The sequence below is a fragment of the Meles meles genome, chromosome 4 (assembly GCF_922984935.1).
Source record: "Meles meles chromosome 4, mMelMel3.1 paternal haplotype, whole genome shotgun sequence".
NCBI classification, from domain to species: Eukaryota; Metazoa; Chordata; class Mammalia; order Carnivora; family Mustelidae; genus Meles; species Meles meles.
Genome location: NC_060069.1, coordinates 54,474,497 through 54,497,325, shown reverse-complemented (window position 1 = coordinate 54,497,325; position 22,829 = coordinate 54,474,497). Strand labels below are relative to the sequence as shown.

The window sequence follows — 22,829 nt, the reverse complement described above, 5'->3', positions numbered from 1 at the left end:
CCAGGTAAAAGCAACAACTAATGCAAAAAATAAAAAATAAATGCCTTGAATGTTAACATTACAGATAAAAGGCAAACAGGTTGGGCGCTTGGTTGAAAGAGATTTAGACCTTTCAGGGCAGGGTATAGATTTTTCCATTTTATTCTGAGTGCTCTGGGAAATCATTAAAAGGTTTTAAGCAAGATGACTCTGGTTTGCTTTAGGGCTAACAGAATGCAGCTGGGAGCCAAGTACAGAAGAAGCAGGGAGGTTAGTTAGGCACGGGTCCAGGAGATGGTTGCAGTGAGATGGAGAGTGATGGCCTGATTTTGGATATGTTTTGGCAGTAGGATTGATATGCTGATGAATTGGATGGAAGGGTGTGGAAGTGTGGGAAAGAGAATTTAAGGATGATGCTTAGTTTTTTGGTGCGAGATAAAGGTGGATAGTGATTCCACTAAGAAGATTGGAAGACTGGGTAGGTCTAAGTTTGAGAGACAAAATCAGGAGTTCTGTTTTGCCATTTTATTTGAGATAGCTATTAGACATTCAGGTAAAGATATCAAATAAGTGGTTGGATGTGAGTCAGAGGGGAGATAAATATGTTAGTCATCAGTACAGAGATGTATGAACACAGCACTGGCTGAGAGAGGGTAGTGAGACGAGAGAAGAGGGCCCAGAATATGCTTTAGTCTACAAAGATTCTCCCATGACCCTTCGCTTCTGTTTTTCCTCTTAATTCTCTTGCCGCTCCTTATTCTCCTTTGCCCCCTCTCCTCGTCTACTTCAGCCCTCTTCCCTTGACACTGTAGTATAATATAGCCTTCACAGGAGCGGGATATAGGGTACACTGCAAATCGTCGCTGTTCCTCTTCTAAATAGTTTCTGAAATTAATTTCCCTTCAGCTTTAAACACTTCAAGCTTCTTGCCGCCTTGAGACTTTCATCTTTACTGCTTCAGCCTGCATAGTCCTTAGATTCCATCTCTGCTTTTGGCTCCTATACGTGCATTCTTTTGGCCCTCGCTTAAATATTGCTTCCTCAGGAGTGACCTGAATACTCCATACACCAAATCAGGTTCCTTTGTAACACATCACATTTGTAAATGAATTAAATGTGTAATTGAGTATCTCCCTCAATTGGAGCTCACACTGTTTTTGTGCCTCTCCCTTCTTTTGGTTAGTGTCCAAGATGAACAGTAATTCTGTAAGACCAAGTCTGGGTTTGTCTGATGCTAGCAGTGGGCCTGAATATAGATGTTGACTAAATAATTTGTAGAGCTATTGACCAAGGGTAAAATGAATATGGAAAAGGGGTGGATAGAGAAAAAAATACACATTGGGAATGTTTAAAAGTAGCTATTGTATAATTAAAAGTAATATTGAACCTCCAACAACCCTTACCCTGGCATTGTGTTTGAGTACTGTTCCCCCTTGAACAACATGATTTTGAACTACATAGGTCTGTTCATATGTGGATTTCTTTCAGTAAATACAGCACAGTAGTGTGAATGTATTTCCTCTTCCTTATGATTTTCTCAATAACATTTTCTTTGTCCTACTTTATAGTAAGAAAACAATATAATACATGTAATGTATGAAATAGATGTTGCTCGACTGTTAATCATTAAGACTGCCGGTCAGCTGTATGCTATTAGTAGTTGGGTTTTGGAGGAATCAAAAGTGATGTATGGATTTTTGACTGTGCAGGGGTTGGGAGGGGTCAGCACCCCTAACCTCCGTGTTGTTTAAGAGTCAACTGTACTTCAGTTTTTTTCAGAGAAGGACTAAGAAAAGTTAGGGAAGAGTACTCGTTTTTCTCCACTGTTAAAGCTCTAAGGAAAATAATTGGTGAGACCGAATTGTATGGAATAAACAACTCTTCTTTTTTACAGGTAGTTCTCATGTGTTGGGAAAATCGTCTGTATGATGCTATGATCTATGTCTACAACAGAGGCATGAATGAATTTATTAGTCCAATGGAGGTAAGATACTTCCAAATTTGGACACATGTTTAATACTGTCTGTCAATGGCTTTTTCCTGTTATCCATTTCCTTTGAATGGTTTCTATTTTCATCTAGTCCCTTAATTTCTTGTAGATTTATTATTAGACCTGCACCCATTTTAGCTTGGGACTTTAAGTACCCTTTAATTTCACACCTTCTGCCATTTCTTTCTCTTTTATCTGCATAATTAGGTATTTAAATCCCAGGGAACAAATAAATAAAATAAAAGGTAATGCTTGCCTGTTAGACTTTAAGTTGTTGTTGTTGTTTAAGGTTTTTGATATTATTATACGTTTTCCAAAAGGTATCAGAAATTTATTTTATATACTTATTGTTTGTAGTAAATGTACTATTGAGAAATAGTCTTTGTAGGTACATTGTGCTGGACGAAGGTCCTGATAACGGTGAAAGATCATTCTTTGTTAATTGCTGATTTGTTGCTTTTCCCAGTTCAGCATTTACAGCATGCATTAGAATTTATTCTCCTTACCACTAAAAAGCACTTGGGCTTATTTTAACAAGAACCAAATGCCATATCCATCTTGTTATTTGCCTTAAATTGAGGACAGAATTGTAGAAAATGGATTGTGGATTTATGTAGTACCTTGCCAGCCGATTGTTTTGTTACAATGACTAATTACCTGGCTCATCTGCGGAGGTATCCAAGCAACTTTTTTTTGTTTTGCATATTTATTGGCCATCAAAACTATCTTCCGTATTACTAAGCCAACAGGTATCTTGTGATATTCTAGGCTTCCTTAAATACACTTGGTGTTGGTAGGTGAGTATCACTCTAATTCAGAACTCCTCCAGTTTCAGTTGCACTTCTCTTCTCTTGGTCAGTTTCCAGAATGAGTGCCACAGCCCTCTTCCCCTGGTTTTGACTCTGATTGTGTGTCTAGCAAGTATTCCTTACACTTACCACCTCTCAGCTGCTACCCCATCAAAGTCCAGTACTTCCCTGGAAAGAGAGGTCGGCTGCGTCCTCAGTGAGGTCCAGGACCTCTCTGCACGTAAAAAATATTTTCTGTCTCACTACTAAACCACAATTAGGAAGAATTAATGCAATTTCTGTGAGATGCTCCCATTAGATGGTCCACTGAGGGAAAGTCCCTAGAAATTCCTAAAGAATCTGGGGAGACCCGTGGGAGGACAAAGGGTCCCCACATGGGCCTCCAAATATGAGGCATCTCAATTATGGGGGTCTTGTGATCAGATGGGGGCAGCCACAAAATGTAGGGTTACTCTCCTTAGCTGGGGGCCTGTGGTGTGGTGTCTGAGGCAAAAGACTTCACCTAAGAAAGAACAAAAGAGAGAAAAGTTTATTAAATACACTGCAAGGGAGTGGCAGGCAAAGGAGAGATTGCGACAAGGCAATGGTGAGGGGCCACAGTTATATGGGGATATTTGGAGTTTCTCTTTTTTGGTAATCTTAGGAACTGTGCCTTGTTGTAATTGGTCAGTTAGGGCCGGTGGCTGTTTCGAGGTGGTCACTTAATGAGACTGTTTGCACCACCTGTTTGCATTCTGCTCTGTAGGAGCTGTGGGCCCTTTGACCTTGATCGGATTTCCATTGCTTAAGCCTGTTGCCCAAAAGTGACCTCTACAATTTCTAGTTTGTCTCAAAATAATCCTTAGAAATAGATTCTGATTCAATACATTTGATGGTGATAAAAATGATTGCGTGGTTTTTGTTATTAGGGCTTTTTAAGTTTTAGTTTGTGTGTGTGTTTCATTCTTCAAAGTCTGGTTTGCATTTATACCTATACATCTCAGATGGACTGCTGAGCTCTTCAAGGGTGACTCATTTTGTGTTAAGAGAAGTTTTCAAGTTTATGGTTTTCTGAAAGAGCTTGGTATTTGTTATTAAATAATGATTTGGATAGGTTAGCTAGCAATGGGAGGTTAAACCAGGCACTCTGTGATTCCTTTTTTATAATTTTTTGCCCACAGGGAAATCACTTGTCCATGTTTAGTTACTTTTGTACTTAAAGAGGTCTAAATTAAAAGGTGCCCTGCCTCTTGGAAATTTTCTAAGTTTTCTAGAATGACAGTGTCATCACATTTAAAATGACGACCACAGTCTCTCAAATCTTTCCTTAGTTCTAGCTTTGGCTCCTTCAGAGATAAAAGTAGTGCCTTATGTTCAGAGGAGAAACTTTACCTCTAGCAATTTAGACCCCAGTGGTGGAGGGAGGGCTGTGAATTAACTGACCAAAGACAGCAGAAAGGATAAAGTTTATTCACACAAGTACTAGGAGCACTTAGTAAAGGGTACACTACTGTATGGCCAGAACTAAAGGTACCAGTTTAACAGAATGTGGGGTAGCGGGGAGGGACTTAGGGTTTCCCTGGGAAAGAAAATATGGATTGGTTTTGGGGCTCTTTGATGCTACTAAACACTTTAATTTGTATTTCCCAGTGTTAAGGGTCTGTCCTCTCCCAAACAGGGAACTCCCTCTGAGGAAGGCCAATGTAGTTTTGTCGTCAGTTTTACCGTTTCCAGAGGTTGTACTTTAGTTTAGATAATGTTTCCTTTTGTGTCTACTGTTGTTCAGATGTTCTCATTTTAAAGTAATCTTCAAAAAAATAAAAAATAATCTTCATTACCATTTTGGTAGGCTATTAATCCTTTCACTTTCTTACTATTTTTTTTAAATAAAGCATTTTGAATAACCTAGGGATATTTTATATCAGAAATTGCAATCTCAACAAAGACTTTCATCTAACTGGTATTTATTAAATAGTTTCTTTGAGTGAGGAATATGAGACCAATTGTTTCCCCAGTGATCCTTCGATAATAGTTCATGGCCACATTAAGAGTTTTTATATTTAATCTCAATAGCAAATACCTAATTCAATCAGAAAAAGATGATGAATAGTATAAGATTCTTTTTTTTTTTTTAAAGATTTTATTTATTTATTCAACAGAGATCACAAGCAGGCAGAGAGGCAGGCTGGGGGGGAGGGCAAGCAGACTCCCCGCTGAGCAGAGAGCCCGATGTGGGGCTCAATCCTAGGACCCTGAGATCATGACCTGAGCCAAAGGCAGAGGCTTAACCCACTGAGCCACCCAGGCGCCCCTAGTATAAGATTCTTGATTATGTTTTTGAAATATAATTCTTTTATGAAAATGATGGTGATTGTTTTCTTTTTAATTTTAATGCAGAAACTTTTCAGAGTCATTGCTCCTCCTTTGAATGCAGGAAGGACGCTAACAGGTATTAATTTTCTAAGTCTTAATTTTTTCCTCCTTTTTGTATTTTAAGGTATTTAAATTTCATAAAATCGGCCAATTTTATGTACACAGTATGAATTACCACCGCCATAATCAAACTATAAAAAGAGCTAAAGTTCCTTCACACTGAAGTTTCCCCTTGCCCCTTTATACTCCAGGCCATCCTTCAGGCAGTCACTGCTCTATTTTCTGACACTACTTGTCTTGTAAATGGACTCTTACTGTAGGTACTCTTTGGTTTATTTCTTGCACTTAGCGTAATGTTTTTGAGATCTCTCCATGTTGTTGCATGTATTAATATTTGTGCCCTTTTATTTCTGAGTGGTATTTCACAGGTTGGATATACTGTCAGTTGTTTATTCACCAGGGGATGGACATTTGACTTGCTTCCAATTTAGAGCTGTTCTTTTTTTTTTGAATATGTTTCTGTGTGGTCATATGTGTTTATTTTTCTTGGCCAAGTATCTAAGAGTGGAATGGAGAGACTATATGGTAAATACATGGTTTACTTACTAAGGTACTGCTACTTGGCTTTTCAAAATGACTGTAACATTTTGCATTTCTATCAGCAATATGTGAGACTTCCAGTTGTTCCATATCCTTACAAGCACTTGGTACTGTCAGTCTATAAATCTGAAAAATGTTAGCCATTCTGGTGGGTGTATAATGGTTATCTTGTGATTTTAATTTTTATTTCCACAGTGGTTAGTGATGTTGAACATCTTCTCATGAGCTCTTATGCTGCTCCGCATCCCCCCCCCCACCCGCCCCGTATGTGTGTATTTTTTAATCAGTTAACTCTTTAACACTTTTTTGGAATTAGGGAGGAAGTATTCCTGGGCTTTATATTAGTGGGTTATAAAAGTTCCAAGTGAAAGAACCTGTGAGTTCTTTATGTAGTCTGGAAATGAGCTCTTTTTCAAGATTAGTTTTGCAGAATTTTTCTCCCAGTCTGTTGCTTAGCTTTTCATTTTTCTTAACCGTGTTTTTTATAGAACAACAGTTTTTAATCTTCATTAAGTTCACTTTATTCATTTTTTCTTTTGTAGTTTTGGACTTTTGGTGTTTAAGAAATCTTTGTCCAATTCAGTGTCATAAATATTTTCTCCTCTGTTTTTTTTTTTCTATAAATTTAATAGTTTCAGCACTTATATTTAGGTCTGTAATCCATTTTGAGTTAACTTAATTTTCCTATGGGATGTAAGGTAAAGTTCAAGGAATTTTTTTCCTCATAAAGCTATCAGTTTCTTTACCGTTTTTTTTTTTTAAAGATACCTTGTTTCCATTGACACCTTTTTTGTTTAAAAAATTGGCAAAAATGTAATTTTGTCAAAAATCACTTGAGCATATAAGTATAGGTCTCTTTCTGTACTCTTTGTTATGTTTCCATGATTTATACGTCTGTACTTATGCCAGAAATTTACTGTTCTGACTGTTGTAGCTTTATAGTAAGTCTTGAAATCAGGTCCTTAGATCTCCCAACTTTTTCTTTCTCAAAATTGTCATGAGTAGTCTAGGTCCTTATAGGTACATATAGCCATTAAATCAACTCATCACTTTCTTTTACAAAAACAGAATTTTGTTTGAGATTGCAGCTGACCCTGTAGAATAATTTGGGGGAGATTGCCATCTTAATACTGTTGAGTCTTCTAATCTATGAATGTGATATATTTCTCCATTTATTTTGGTCTTTTCAAGTCATTTGGTTTCCCAAGTTCTGCAAAAAGGCAGCTGGGATTTTTATAAGCATGCTTTGACTCTATAGATCAACTTGGCAATTATTGCTGTCTTAACATCATTAAGTCCTCCAATCCATGAACATAAGATATCTTCCCATTTATTTAGGTCTTGTTTAATTTCTTTCAATGATGTTTTGCAGTTTTTCAGTGTATAAGTCATATACTTCTTTTGTTGAATCTATTCCTATTTTACTAATTTTGATGCTATTATAAGTGGAATTGGTATTTTAATTTCATTTTTGGAATTGGCATTTTAATTTCATTTTTGGAATGTTCTTTGTGAGTGTGTAGAAATGAAATTGATTATTGTTTATTGACCTTGTATCCTGCATTCTTGCTGAATTCATTCTAACTTTTTAAATGGATTCTGTAGAATTTTCTGCATATGTAAGATCATTTTTTTGGTAAACAGAGATATTTTTACTTCTTCCTTTCTAATCTGAATGCTTTCTATTTCTTTTTTCCTTCTTAATTGGCCTGGTTAGAACCTCCAATACACTATTGAATAAAGGGGCAAGAGTGGACATCTTTATCTTTTTCCTGATATAAGAGAGAAAGGATTCAGTTTTTCATTATTTTTATTTTATTTTTTTAAGATTTTATTTATTTATTTGACAGACAGAGATCACAAATAGAGAGGCAGGCAGAGAGAGAGGAGGAAGCAGGCTCCCCACGGAGCAGAGAGCCAGATGTGGGGCTGGATCCCACGACCCTGGGATCATGACCTGAGCTGAAGGCAGAGGCTTTAACCCACTGAGCCACCCAGGAGCCCCTCAGTTTTTCATTATTATATATGCTATATACTGTGAGTTTTTCATAGATGGCCTTATCAGTTTGAGGAATTTCATTCTTTTCCTACTTGGATGAGTGATTTTAATATAAAAGAATTGGATTTTATCAGATGGCTTTTTTCTGTATCTATTAAGATAATCTTGTGGGTTTTGTCCTTTAATTTATATGTTCTATAAGATTTGGTTGATTTTTATATGTTAAGTAAATCTTAGGTTAGGCTAAATACCCTTTGGTCATCGTGTATACATCTTTTGTAGATGCTGTTGAATTCAGTTTGCTGGGTTTTTTTTGTTGTTGTTTTTTTGGGTTTTTTTGAGGATTTTTATGTCTGTATTTATAAAGGATATCCTTTAGTTTTATATTCTTTCCATGTCTTTTTCTGGTCCTAGTATGATGTATACTTGAAACTTGGTATAACAGCATCATGGAATGGTTTGGGAAGTGTTCTCTCTTCTGATCTTTGGAAGAGTTTATGAAGGATTGGTATTCTTTTTTAAATGTTTGGAAGAATTCAGGGATGTCTATGTGGCTCATTTCAGTTGAGCATCTGACTCTTGGTTTTGGCTCAGGTCATGATCTCAGGGTTATGGAATTGAGCCCCAGGATGGGCTCCATGCTCAGTGGGGTCTGCTAGAGATTCTCTCTCGCTCTTCTCTTATCCCGTCCCCCCTACTCATGCTCTCCCCCCCGCCAAAATAAAATAAATCTTTTAAAAAGGGGCACCTGGGTGGCACAGTTGGGCAAGTGGCTAAATCTTGCTTTCAGTTCAAGTCATGATCTCAGGGTCATGGGATTGAGCCCTGGGTTGGGCTCCTTGCTCAGCACAGAGTCTTCTTGGGTTTCTCTCTCCCTCTGCCCCTCTCCCTCACGTTCATGTGCTTGCTCTCTCTAAAATAAAATCTTAAAGTGTTTGGTGAAATTCATAAATGAAGCCATGTGAGCCTGGGATATTCTTAGTTGGAAGTTTTTAAGTTCAGTCTTTTTGCTTATTATAGTCTGTTCCCATTATTTCATTTTGAGTCAGTTTTGGTATTTCTATGGGAATTTGTCCATTTCATCTATATTATTTAATTTTTTGGCATATAGTGCTTATGGTATTCTTTTTTATTTTTTTTATTTTTATATGGTCAGTAGTGATTTCTTTTATTACTGATTTGAGTAATCTGAGTCATCTTGTTTCTTGATCTATCTAGCTAAAGGTTTGTCAATTTTGTTGGTCTTTTCAGAGAACCAATTTTTTATTTCATTGATTTTTTTTTAATTTCCTTTCTTTTTTTGTTTATTTTAACTTTAATCTTTAGTATTTACTTCCTCCATCTTACTAGTTGGGTTTGATTTGCATCCCTCCCCTTTAAAAAAAATTTTTTAAATTTATTTGAGAGAGAGCATGAGAGAGAAAGAGCACAAGCAGGGGAAAGAGTAGAGGGGGAAGCAAAATCCCTGATGAGCAGGGAGCCTGATGTGGGACTTGATCCCAGGAGTCTGGGATCATGACCTGAGCCGAAAGCAGATGCATAACTGACTGAGCCACCCAGGTGCCCCAGACCCTGCTTTCTTTTAGCTTTTTGACGTAGAATTTTAGGCTATTGATTTGAAATCATTTTTCTTTTTAAAAATAAGTGTTTATATGTACAAATATTCTTCTAACTAATGCATTAGCTGCATCCTGCAAGTTTTGGTATTTTGTGTCTTTATTCTTGTTCATCTCAAAGTAACTGTTAATTTTCCTTGTGATACTGGGCTTTTTTAGAAGTATGTTATTTAATTTCAACATATATGAGATTTTCTCACATTTTCTTCTAATATTGATTTCTGATTTTATTCTATTGTGGCCAGAGAACATACTTTGTATGGTTTCTGCCTTTTTGAGAGAGAAAGAGCCAGGGGTGGGGGAATAGGGAAAGAATCTCAAGCAGACTCCATACTGAGAACAGAGCTGGACTTGGGGCATGGTTTCAGAACCTTGAGATCTTTTTTTTTTTTAATTATTTATTTAAAAAAATTTTTTTTATAAACATGTAATGTATTTTTATCCCCAGGGGTACAGGTCTGTGAATTGCCAGGTTTACACACTTCACAGCATTCACCATCGCACATACCCTCCCCAATGTCCATACCCCGCTCTCCCTCTCCCAACCCCCTCTCCCCCCAACAGCCCTCAGTTTGTTTTGTGAGATTAAGAGTCACTTATGGTTTGTCTCCCTCCCAATCCCATCTTGTTTCATTTATTCTTCTCCTACCCCCCTAACCCCCATGTTGCATCTCCACTTCCTCGTATCAGGGAGATCATATGATAGTTGTCCTTCTCCGATTGACTTATTTCACTAAGCATGATACCCTGTAGTTCCATCCACGTCGTCGCAAATGGCAAGATTTCATTTCTTTTGATGGCTGCATAGTATTCCATTATGTATATATACCACATCTTCTCTATCCATTCATCTGTTGATGGACGTCTAGGTTCTTTCCATAGTTTGGATATTATAGACATTGCTGCTATAAACATTTGGGTGCACATGCCCCTTCGGATCACTACGTTTGTATCTTTAGGGTAAATACCCAGTAGTGCAATTGCTGGGTCATAGGGTAGTTCTATTTTCAACATTTTGAGGAACCTCCATGCTGTTTTCCAGAGTGGTTGCACCAGCTTGCATTCCCACCAACAGTGTAGGAGGGTTCCCCTTTCTCCGCATCCTCGCCAGCATCTGTCATTTCCTGACTTGTTAATTTTAGCCATTCTGACTGGTGTGAGGTGATATCTCATTGTGGTTTTGATTTGTATTTCCCTGATGCCGAGTGACGTGGAGCACTTTTTCATGTGTCTGTTGGCCATCTGGATGTCTTCTTTGCAGAAATGTCTGTTCATGTCCTCTGCCCATTTCTTGATTGGATTGTTTGTTCTTTGGGTGTTGAGTTTGCTAAGTTCCTTATAAATTTTGGATACTAGCCCTTTATCTGATATGTCGTTTGCAAATATCTTCTCCCATTCTGTCAGTTGTCTTTTGGTTTTGTTAACTGTTTCCTTTGCTGTGCAAAAGCTTTTGATCTTGATGAAATCCCAGTAGTTCATTTTTGCCCTTGCTTCCCTTGCCTTTGCCGATGTTCCTAGGAAGATGTTGCTGCGGTGGAGGTCGAAGAGGTTGCTGCCTGCGTTCTCCTCAAGGATTTTGAAGGATTCCTTTCTCACATTGAGGTCCTTCATCCATTTTGAGTCTATTTTCGTGTGTGGTGTAAGGAAGTGGTCCAATTTCATTTTTCTGCTTGTGGGTGTCCAATTTTCCCAGCACCATTTATTGAAGAGGCTGTCTTTTTCCATTGGACATTCTTTTCCTGCTTTGTCAAAGATTAGTTGACCATAGAGTTGAGGGTCTATTTCTGGGCTCTCTATTCTGTTCCATTGATCTATGTGTCTGTTTTTGTGCCAGTACCATGCTGTCTTGATGATAACAGTTTGGTAATAGAGCTTGAAGTCTGGAATTGTGATGCCACCAACTTTGGCTTTCTTTTTCAATATTCCTTTGGCTATTCGAGGTCTTTTCTGGTTCCATATAAATTTTAGGATTATTTGTTCCATTTCTTTGAAAAAAATGGATGGGATTTTGATAGGGATTGCATTAAGTGTGTAGATTGCTTTAGGTAGCATAGATATTTTCACAATATTTAGTCTTCCAATCCAGGAGCATGGAACATTTTTCCATTTCTTTGTGTCTTCCTCAATTTCTTTCATGAGTACTTTATAGTTTTCTGCATATAGATTCTTAGCCTCTTTGGTTAGGTTTATTCCTAGGTATCTTATAGTTTAGGGTACAATTGTAAATGGGATGGACTCCTTAATTTCTCTTTCTTCTGTCTTGTTGTTGGTGGACAGAAATGCAACTGATTTCTGTGCATTGATTTTATATCCTGACACTTTACTGAATTCCTGTACAAGTTCTAGCAGTTTTGGAGTGGAGTCTTTTGGGTTTTCCACATATAGTATCATATCATCTGTGAAGAGTGATAGTTTGACTTCTTCTTTGCCAATTTGGATGCCTTTAATTTCCTTTTGTTGTCTGATTGCTGAGGAGGACTTCTAGTACTATGTTGAATAGCAGTGGTGATAATGGACATCCCTGCCGTGTTCCTGACCTTAGCGGAAAAGCTTTCAGTTTTTCTCCATTGAGAATGATATTTGCGGAGGGTTTTTCATAGATGGCTTTGATAATATTGAGGTATGTGCCCTCTATCCCAACACTTTAAAGAGTTTTGATCAGGAAGGGATGCTGTACTTTGTCAAATGCTTTTTCAGCATCTATTGAGAGTATCATATGGTTCTTGTTCTTTCTTTTATTAATGTGTTCTATCACATTGATTGATTTGCTTGAACCAACCTTGCAGCCCTGGAATAAATCCCACTTGGTCGTGGTGAATAATCCTTTTAATGTACTGTTGAATCCTATTGGCTAGTATTTTGGTGAGAATTTTTGCATCTGTGTTCATCAAGGATATTGGTCTGTAGTTCTCTTTTTTGGTGGGATCCTTGTCTGGTTTTGGAATCAAGGTGATGCTGGCCTCATAAAATGAGTTTGGAAGTTTTCCTTCCATTTCTATTTTTTGGAACAGTTTCAGGAGAATAGGAATTAGTTCTTCTTTAAATGTTTGGTAGAATTCTCCTGGGAAGCCGTCTGGCCCTGGGCTTTTGTTTGTTTGGAGATTTTTGATAACTGTTTCAATCTCCTTACTGTTTATGGGCCTGTTCAGGTTTTCTATTTCTTCCTGGTTCAGTTATGGTCGTTTATATGTCTCTAGGACTGCATCCATTTCTTCCAGATTGTCAAATTTGTTGGCATAGAGTTGCTCATAGTATGTTCTTATAATTGTCTGTATTTCTTTGGTGTTAGTTGTGATCTCTCCTCTTTCATTCATGATTTTATTTATTTGGGTCCTTTCTCTTTTCTTTTTGATAAGTCTGGCCAGGGGTTTATCAATCTTATTAATTCTTTCAAAGAACCAGCTCCTAGTTTTGTTGATTTGTTCTTTTTTTTTTTTTTTTGTTTCTATTTCATTGATTTCAGCTCTGATCTTTATGATTTCTCTTCTCCTGCTGGGTTTAGGGTTTCTTTCTTGTTCTTTCTCCAGCTCCTTCAGGTGTAGGGTTAGGTTGTGTACTTGAGACCTTTCTTGTTTCTTGACAAAGGCTTGTACTGCTATTTATTTTCCTCTCAGGACTGCCTTTGCTGTGTCCCACAGATTTTGAACTGTTGTGTTTTCATTATCATTTGTTTCCATGAATTTTTTCAATTCTTCTTTAATTTCCTGGTTGACCCATTCATTCTTTAGAAGGATGCTGTTTAGTCTCCATGTATTTGGGTTCTTTCCAAATTTCCTCTTGTGATTGAGTTCTAGCTTCAGAGCATTGTGGTCTGAAAATATGCAGGGAATGATCCCAATCTTTTGATACTGGTTGAGACCTGATTTAGGACCCAGGATGTGATCTAATCTGGAGAATGTTCCATGTGCACTAGAGAAGAATGTGTATTCTGTTGCTTTGGGATGAAATGTTCTGAATATATCTGTGATGTCCATCTGGTCCAGTGTGTCATTTAAGGCCTTTATTTCCTTGTTGATCTTTTACTTGGATGATCTGTCCATTTCAGTGAGGGGAGTGTTAAAGTCCCCTACTATTATTGTATTATTATTGATGTGTTTCTTTGATTTTGTTATTAATTGGTTTATATAGTTGGCTGCTCCCATGTTGGGGGCATAGATATTTAAAACTGTTAGATCTTCTTGTTGGACAGACCCTTTGGGTATGATATAGTGTCCTTCCTCATCTCTTATTATAGTCTTTGGCTTAAAATCTAATTGATCTGATATAAGGATTGCCACCCCAGCTTTCTTCTGATGCCCATTAGCATGGTAAATTGTTTTCCACCCCCTACTTTAAATCTGGAGATGTCTTTGGATCTAAAATGAGTTTCTTGTAGGCAACATATAGATGCGTTTTGTTTTGTTTTTTTTAATCCATTCTGATACCGTGTCTTTTGATTGGGGTATTTAGCCCATTAACATTCAGGGTAACTATTGAGAGATGAATTTAGTGCCATTGTATTGCCTGTAAGGTTACTGTTATTGTATATTGTCTCTGTACCTTTCTGATCTACTACTTTTAGGCTCTCTCTTTGCTTAGAGGACCCCTTTCAATATTTCCTGTAGAGCTGGTTTGGTGTTTGCAAATTCTTTGAGTTTTTGTTTATCCTGGAAGCTTTTTCTCTCTCCTCCTATTTTCAATGATAGCCTAGCTGTATATAGTATTCTTGGCTGCATGTTTTTCTCGTTTAGTGCTCTGAATATATCATGCCAGCTTTTTCTGGCTGCTAGGTCTCTGTGGATAAGTCTGCTGCCAATCTAATATTTTTACCACTGTATGTTACAGACTTCTTTTCCCAGGCTGCTTTCAGGATTTTCTCTTTGTCACTAAGACTTGTAAATTTTACTATTAGGTGACGAGGTATGGACCTATTCTTGTTGATTTTGAGGGGGATTCTCTGCATCTCCTGGATTTTGATGCTTGTTCCCTTTGCCATATTAGGGAAATCCTCTCCAGTAATTCCCTCCAATAGACCTTCTGCTCCCCTCTCTTTCTCTTCTTCTTCTGGAATCCCAATTATTCTAATGTTGTTTCATATTTTATGGTGTCACTTATCTCGAATTCTCCCCTCGTGGTCCAGTAGCTGTTTGTCCCTCTTTTGCTCCGCTTCTTTATTCTCTGACATTTGGTCTTCTATATCACTAATTCTTTCTTCTGCCTCATTTATCCTAGCAGTGAGAGACTCCATTTTTGATTATACCTCATTAATAGCTTTTTTGATTTCAACTTGGTTAGATTTTAGTTCTTTTATTTCTCCAGAAAGGGCTTTTATATCTCCAGAGAGGGTTTCTCTAATATCTTCCATGCCTTTTTTGAGCCTGGCTAGAACCTTGAGAATCGTCATTCTGAACTCTTGATCTGACATATTACCAATGTCTGTATTGATTAGGTCCTTAGCCTTTGGTACTGCCTCTTGTTCTTTTTTTTGTGGTGAGTTTTTCCACCTTGTCATTTTGTCCAGATAAGAGTATATGAAGGAGTAAGTAAAATACTAAAAGGGTGGCAAAGACCCCAGAAAAGTACACTTTAACCAAATCAGGAGAGACCCCTAATCATGGGGGGTGAGAAAGGGGATAAAAAGAGGTTCAGAAAAAAGAAAAAATTAGAAAAAGAAAACAAAGAAAAAATATAAAAAAGAAAGAAAAAATATATATATATTAGATAAACTAGTTAAAAAAACGTTTAAAAAGAAGAGGGTAAAAGTTAAAAAAAAATTAAGCAGAAGAAGAAAAAAAAATTGAAAAAAAAAAAATTCAATTAACCGCAAGACTAAAGAATCATTGGGAGGAAGCCATGAGTTCCGTGCTTTGCTTTACTCTTCTCTGGAATTCCGCTGCTTTCCTTGGTATTGAGCCTGCTTTCCTTGGTAGGTGAACTTCGTCCTGGCTGGATTTTTTATTGATCTTCTGTGGGGGGGCCTGTTGTAGTGACTCTCAAGTGTCTTTGCCTGAGGCGGAATTGCACCGTGCTTACTGGGGGCCAGACTAAGTAATCCGCTCGCGTTTGCTTTCGGAAGCTTTTGTTCCCTGAATGCTTTCCGTAGAGTTCTGGAGGACAGGAATGAAAATGGCAGCCTTCCATTCTCCCGCCTGGAGGAGCCGAGAGCCCGTGGCCCCGCTTCTCAGTGCACCCCTATAGAACAGCGCCCAACCACTCCCGTATCCCCGGCCTCCAGGCTCGCTCCGAGCTCACCCAGCTGGCAACTGGTTGAAGGTAACCCCGAGCTGAGAGCTCACTCCTCGGCTCTGTCTCTGTAGCCGGCTTCCCTGTTCTAATACCTGCGAGCTCTGCGACACTCCCATACCCCCGATCCTTCTGTGACCCTGTGGGACCTGGGGCCACGCTGACCCAGAGGCTTCACCCCGGTTTAGCCTCTGGAGCAATGTCCCTCAGTGGAACAGACTTTTAAAAGTCCTGATTTTGTGCTTCCTTGTTCCGCCGCTTGCTGGGAGCCGGCCCCTCCCCGGCGGTCTATCTTCCTGTCGTTTTGGAGTCACTTCTCCGCCAGTCCTACCGTTCAGAAAGTGGCTGATTTTCTGTTTCTAGAATTGCTGTTCTTCTTCTCTTCGATCTCCTGTTGGATTTGTAGGTGTTTGCAATGTTTAGATAAGCTGTCTAGCTGATCTCCTGCTACCTGATGTAGTCTCAGCTTGCTACTTCTCCGCCATCTTGACTCCTCCTTCCAGAACCTTGAGATCTTTTTTTTTTTTTTTAAAGATTTTATTTATTTATTTGACACAGAGAGAGATCACAAGTAGGCAGAGAGGCAGGCAGAGAGAGAGGAGGAAGCAGGCTCCCCACGGAGCAGAGAGCCCAATGCGGGGCTCGATCTAAGGACCCTGAGATCATGACCTGAGCCGAAGGCAGCAGCTTAATCCACTGAGCCACCCAGGCGCCCCCAGAACCTTGAGATCTTGATCTGAGCTGCAGTCAAGAGCTGGATGCTTAGTTAAGCCACCCAGGCACCCCAAGACTTATTTTGTAGCCTAACATAAGGTCTGTTGTGGAGAATGTTCTTATGCACTTGAAAGTAATGTGTTGAATATGTTTTGTTGTTGAGTAAAATGTTCTGTAGATGTCTGTAGTTGGCTTAGAGTTTTGTTTAAGGTTTCTGTTTACTGTTCATCTTCTGCTAATTTTCTATCCATTAATGAAAGTGGATTAGTGAAGTCTCCAAATATTACTGTTGAATTATTTATGTCTTATAAGTTTGCTTCATTTTATTTTGGAACTTTCAGTGCTTCAGCAGGCAGCTTACAATTCTGTCTTAACTTTTATTTTGCTTGTGCCGAGTCTCAAAGTCTGCTGTGAGTAGATTAGGGCTTTACCAGGTCTTTCTTGGATATGTGTACAACCCTGTCTAGACACATGTCCTTCTGGAGTTCTAGAAATAATGTTGGAGCTTTTTAAAGCCCCCTGCAGACTCCCTTTATCCAGTTTTTCCTTTTAAGTTTTTTTGTTGAGTTTGTTAGTTCATTCTGATAATACCACCTCTGGCAACTGTAAAGTTAAACAGTTGCACTGATTGTTTTTGAGAGAGGTCCTGGGGAGGAGATGGGTTCCAGATAGTTTTGTTTGCGTTGAGTGAGATCTGTCAGGACAAAAAAAGACAAGCCTTGAGAATGGAGCTTTTAAGTGAGCTGCCAAATAGGTCACATATTTATAGTTCTCTGAGGATGAGGCTTTGGGGGAGTTCCAAACCCATTTTGTTCCCTCAGGTGGCCACTAGGTTACTGGTTTGTACAAGGCTGTTGGTTTTCAGAGCTATGGTAAAACTGGGGAAAGGACGATAGGATAGATAACATTAAAATGTCATAAAACTCACAGAAATGAAGAATACGTTTGATGAGCTCATTAATAGACTGGACATAGCTAAGGAAAGAACCTCTGAGCTTGATGATATAACAGAAAGTTCAAAAAGTGAAAAGCCAAGAGAAGAAGACTAAAAATAGAACAGAACATCCAAGTGTTCTGTAGAAACTGTGGAACAACTACAAAAGGTATGACACACATATAGTGGGAATATCAGAGGGAAAAGGAAGAAAGGAACAGAAGTAGTATTTGAAGCAATAATAACTGAGGATTTCCCCTAATTAATGTCAGACACCAAACCACAGACCCAGGAAGAGAACACTAAGCAGACTGAACAACAAAACAAAACAACAAGAACAACAACAAAACAACCTCACACCACACTTATGCATATCATATTTACATTGCAGAAAAGAAAAGCTAAAGATTCTGAAAGAGACCAGAGGAAAAAAAGAACTTTACTTGTAAAGGAGCAAAAATGAGAATTGCATTCAACTTCTTGGAAACCATGCAAGAAAGAAGAGAATGGAGTGTTGGGAACAAATATTTAGAGTGTTGAGAGAAAAAAACCCCATCAACATAGACTTTTGTACCCTGTAAAATTGTCCTTCGAAAGTGAAAGACAAATAGACTTTCTCAGACAAACCAAAATGGAGGGAATTTGATGCCAGGAGTACTGTTACAAGAAATATTAAAAGAAGTTCTTTAGAGAGAAAGAAAATAATATAGGTAGGAAACTCAGATCCAGGAAGGAGGATCAGAGAATTCCTAAGTGAAGATAAAACAAAACATTTATTTATCTTACTCTTTTTTTCCCAAAGAATGTAAAATGTACTGTAAGTATTGCAGCTTTTCAGAATGCCATCATTGTCAGTAATGATTATTGATACACAGCAGCTGATTTCATCAGGCCTGTGGCTTGGCATCCAGATGCACAGTCTTATTCACCAGCAACATGGGTGCTGCTCCCAGCCAGAGAGTTTACGTGACTCTAACTTGAACAGGATTGTAAAGGAGAGCAGTTCCAGTGCCAAGAACATAACATAGAAGTGACACCACCGTGGAATCAGGCAGGCAGATTAGAACACATGGCCTTCTGGGCTTCTACGGTATAGCAAAATTTGAAGTCCAGTTTCCAGAAAAAATAAATACAAAACAAAACAAAAAGAATACTTTTTCTCCCCTAATCCTTGGGATGTTTATTGGTCTGGAAGCTTTTTGTTGCATGTAGGAAACAGTTTCTGAAATTCAGTTCACAGAGGAGATAAGGACAGGGAAGGGACTTGATTCTTCCCCTACTCTGATGTTTGCTAAACATGGTGGGGGGGCGGCCTTGGGGGGAGTTTTCTCTCTTTGCAAAAAACACTGGGCTTTGGGGGCAGAGGAGTGGACATGGATGGCTGTTAGGGCCCCTTGCTAAGTTGGTCTGCAGAGACCTGGGCTTTGTGAGGGAAATGGTCATCCTCAGGAGGAAACTTGATTGATAAGCAGGGAAACTATGAGTACTAGAGAAAGCTCAATCTGGTCCCCCTCCAGCAAGCCACTGTTGAGGACTCTAAGCTTTTTACTGGAGAAAGGGGGCCTTCTCAGGGTTGCTCAGTCTTTTCAAAGATAATGGCATGACAGCAAATATTTAGAGGAATGAGTGTGGTGCCAGAACTCTGGAATCCTGCAGAGAAACCAAGAGCTTAGCTCCAACAGTAGTTTCTAGAAATATGCCCTCTGGTTTTCTTGGGATGTGCCCCCACTTTGACAAACTGCTCTGCCATGAGCCGCTGCCAGTGGCATCCTCTGAGCATGAAGCAAGGGATGCTGCACCATTGGGGCCTAGACTACAATCCTGGGGTTTAATTGGAGGGGTATGCTCTGCCCTTAAGGCTGCTGAGGTCATGAACCCACTCTCCTGCTTCCTTCTGAACACAGCAGATACTGATCACACTACAAACAAGAAGATTCAAACAGTTTGGTATAAGAAAACCTCTGTTTTTCTTATTCTTAATTCATCTGTCAAATAATAGTTAAAGATAATAACAACAACAATGGATTTGATAGTGTGTGTATATATACTTGTGTGTGTATATGTTTATATATAAACAAAATAAATGACTGCAAGGACACAAGGTACAGGAGGGAGGAATTAAGAGTATTTTGTTAGTATAAGATAGTTATATTACTGGTGAAGCATTATAATGTTATTTAGAAGTAGATTTGGATTGGTAGTAAATCTGTGTTGCAAACTTGAGAGCAACAACTAAAAAATGGATGCATAATTAATATAATAGGAAAAGGGAAAAATAGAGTCCTATAAAATGTTCATTAAAATCTCAAAGGGCAGAAAAAGTGCTGAGGACAAAAATAGGAATAAAAAATATGGACAAGAAATAGAAAACAGTAATAATATAGTAGATATTAATCCAAATGTATATCAGTAATCACTTAAAATGTCCATAGTCTAAATATACCAATTAAAAGAGATTATTAACATGGATCCAAAAAAATAAGACTTAACTAAAAGTTGTATATAAGAAACTCATTTTAAATATAAAGACACATTAAGTAAAGAAACAGAAAGATATACCGCAGTAACTCTAATCAAAAGAAAGCAGGAATAACTATATGAATTTCAGACAGAGCCAACTTCAGAACAAAGAAATTTATCAGGGATAAAGAGGGGCATTATATGATGATTAAGTATTAATACTCTAAGAAGACATAACAATCCATAATATGCATGCACCTAATAACAGTGCCAAAATACATGAGGCAAAAACTGATAGAATAGTGAGGAGAAGTAGATAAATCCACTATTACAGATTTTAACACTATTTGCAGATTTTAACAGTCCTGTATCAGAAATGGACAGATTCAGCAGGCAGAAAATTAGTAAGGGCATAGGTGAACTCAGCAGAACCTTCATTCAACTGGATATTATTAACATCTGTGATCTACTTCATCCAACAATAACAGATTACACATTCTTTTCAAGATGACATGAAACATTTACTAACAAGATAGACCACATTCAGGGCTATAAAACACAGTTTAAGAAATTTAAAAGAACAGAAATCATACAATGCCTGTTCTCAGACCACAATAGAATTAAACTAGACAAGAAGAGAAGGAACGCTGGAAAATTCAAAAGATACATAGAGATTAACCAATATACTTCTAAGTAACACAGGAAACAAAGGAGAAATCTCAAGAAATTTAAGATTCTTTTTAATTAAATGAAAATACTCATAATATGTAAGATGCAGCAAAAGCAGCTCTGAGGGAAATTTATAACATTGAATGCATAAATAAGAAAAGTAGAAAGATTTAAAATCAATACTCTAAGGTTTCTACGTCAGGAATTTAGAAAAAGGAGAGCAAATTAAGTCCAAATTGAGCAAAGAAAAGAAATAATAAACATTGGATCAGAAATCCATGAAATTAAAAACAGGAAATCAATAGAAAAAAGTGTTGACTTTTTTTGAAAGTCTTTTTCTTTGAAAAGATCAGTAAAACTGATTAACCTTCTAGTCATGCCAACAAAGAGAAAAGACACAAATTACTAATATTAGAAATGAAAGAGAAGACATCAATCAGTACAGATCCCATGGATATTAATAGGATAAGAAAGGAACATTATGAATATCTAGGTATCCACAAATTTGATAACCCTCATGAAATAGACTAATTCTTTGAAGGATACAATTTGCCAAAGCTTACACAAGAAATTGACAATCTGAATAGACCTATATCTATTACGGAAATTATGGAAACATACATCAATTATGGAAATTGGATCAATAATTAATAACTTTGACTAGAAGTGCCAGGCCCAGATGAGTTTCACTGGTAAATTCTACCAAATATTTAAGGAAGAAATTACGCCAATTCTCTACAATCTCTTCTAAAAGGTAGGGCTGAGGGAATACTTATAACTTATTCTATGAGCCCTAATAGCAAAAGCAGACAAAAATATTATAGGGAAAGAAAAGACAAGTGTCTATCATGAGCATAGATGTAGAAATCCTCAATAAAATATTAGAAAATTGAATACAAGAATGTATAACAAGAATTATTCACTACAGCCAAGTAAGACTTATCCCAGGTATACATGGCTCCTTCAGCATTTGAAAATTAATTAATGTATTCCATCCCATCAATAAGGAAGAGAAGAAAAATCTCATGATCATAATAACAGATCCAGAAAAGGCATTTGACAAAATCCAACACCCATTCACAAAAAAACTCTCAGTAATTTAGGAATAGAGGAAAATGTTCTCAACTTGATAAAGAACATCTATTAAAAAAACTACAGCTAACATCCTACTTGATCGTGAGAAACGTGAAGCTTTACTACAAAATCAGGGACAAGACAAGAATGTCCCCTTCTCACTGTTACTTTCAACATCATACTGGAAGTCCTATGTAATACAAAAAGACAAGACAAGAAAAAGAAGGTTATATAGTTTGTGAAGGAAAAAACAAAACTGTTCCTAGGTGACATCATTTATATAGAAAATCTGAAAGAATTGACAGAAGCTCCTGGAACTAATAAGCAATTTTAGCGAAGTTGCAGGGTGTAAGATTAATATACGAAAGGCAATTGCTTTATTATATACTTGCAATAAATAAGTGGAATTTGAAATGACAAACATTACCATTTATATTAGCACTCTAAAAATTGAATGACACATGCATAAATATAACAAAATATGAACAAAACTATATGAAGAAGACTGCAAAACTGATGAAAGATCAAAGAACTAAATAAATGGAAGGATGTTCCATGTTCATGGAGTGGAAACCTCAGTATTGTCAAGATGTCATTTTTTTTTCTCAACTTGTTATATAGATTCAGATGTAATCCCAATCAGAATCCCAGGTAAGTTACTTTTTGGATATTGATAAACTGATTCTAAAATTTATATGGAGAGACAAAAGACCCAGAAGAGCTATATTGAGAGAGCAACAGACCTGGCAGACTGACACTACCCAAGACTTAGTATAAAAGCTACAATAATTGAGACAGTGTGGTACTGGCAAAAAAAAAAAAAAAATGAGTAGAGCAGAATAGAGAGCCCCAAAATAGACTCCCATAAATATAGTCAAGTGAACTTGGACAAAGAAGCAAAGTGAATTGGACAAAGGTAGTCTTTCCAACAAATAGTGCTAGGACAACTGGACATTCATACACCAAAAAAAAAAAGGCGAGAAACAGAATTTACACCCTTTACAAAAATGAGTCCAAAATGGATTTTAGACCTAATTATAGAATGCAAAGCTAGGAAAACTTCAAGAAGATAGCAACCCAACTGAATTTTTTGATAAGGCAACATTCAATGGAAAGAAGGTACTGTCCATGAAAGAAATAATAAGCTGGACTTCGTTAAAATTAAAAACTTGTGCTCTATAAAAAACAATATCAAGAGAAAGAAAATAATCCACAGATTGGGAGAAAATATTTGCAGAAGACCGTTACCCAAAGTATACAAAGAACTCTTGAAACTCAGCAATAAGAAGATGAGCAACTGGATTTAAAAAAATGGACAAACGATCTGAATAGACATCTCACCAAAGAAGATACACAGAGGTCAAGTAAGCATATGAAAAGATGTGCAACATCATTAGGCCAGTAAAAATTA

General features: G+C 37.4%; 1 protein-coding gene across 5 annotated transcripts in view; it reads left to right on the top strand.

Moving 5' to 3' along the window:
- VPS8 (VPS8 subunit of CORVET complex) overlaps window positions 1-22,829 on the top strand; it is a 270,200-nt gene that overhangs the window by 99,093 nt on the left and 148,278 nt on the right. For all 5 annotated transcript variants that reach the window (XM_046002698.1, XM_046002699.1, XM_046002701.1 and 2 more), the window contains 2 exons: window positions 1,874-1,963; window positions 5,155-5,206. In XM_046002698.1, coding sequence (XP_045858654.1) covers window positions 1,874-1,963; window positions 5,155-5,206 — 142 coding nt within the window. The remainder of the gene's footprint in view (window positions 1-1,873; window positions 1,964-5,154; window positions 5,207-22,829) is intronic.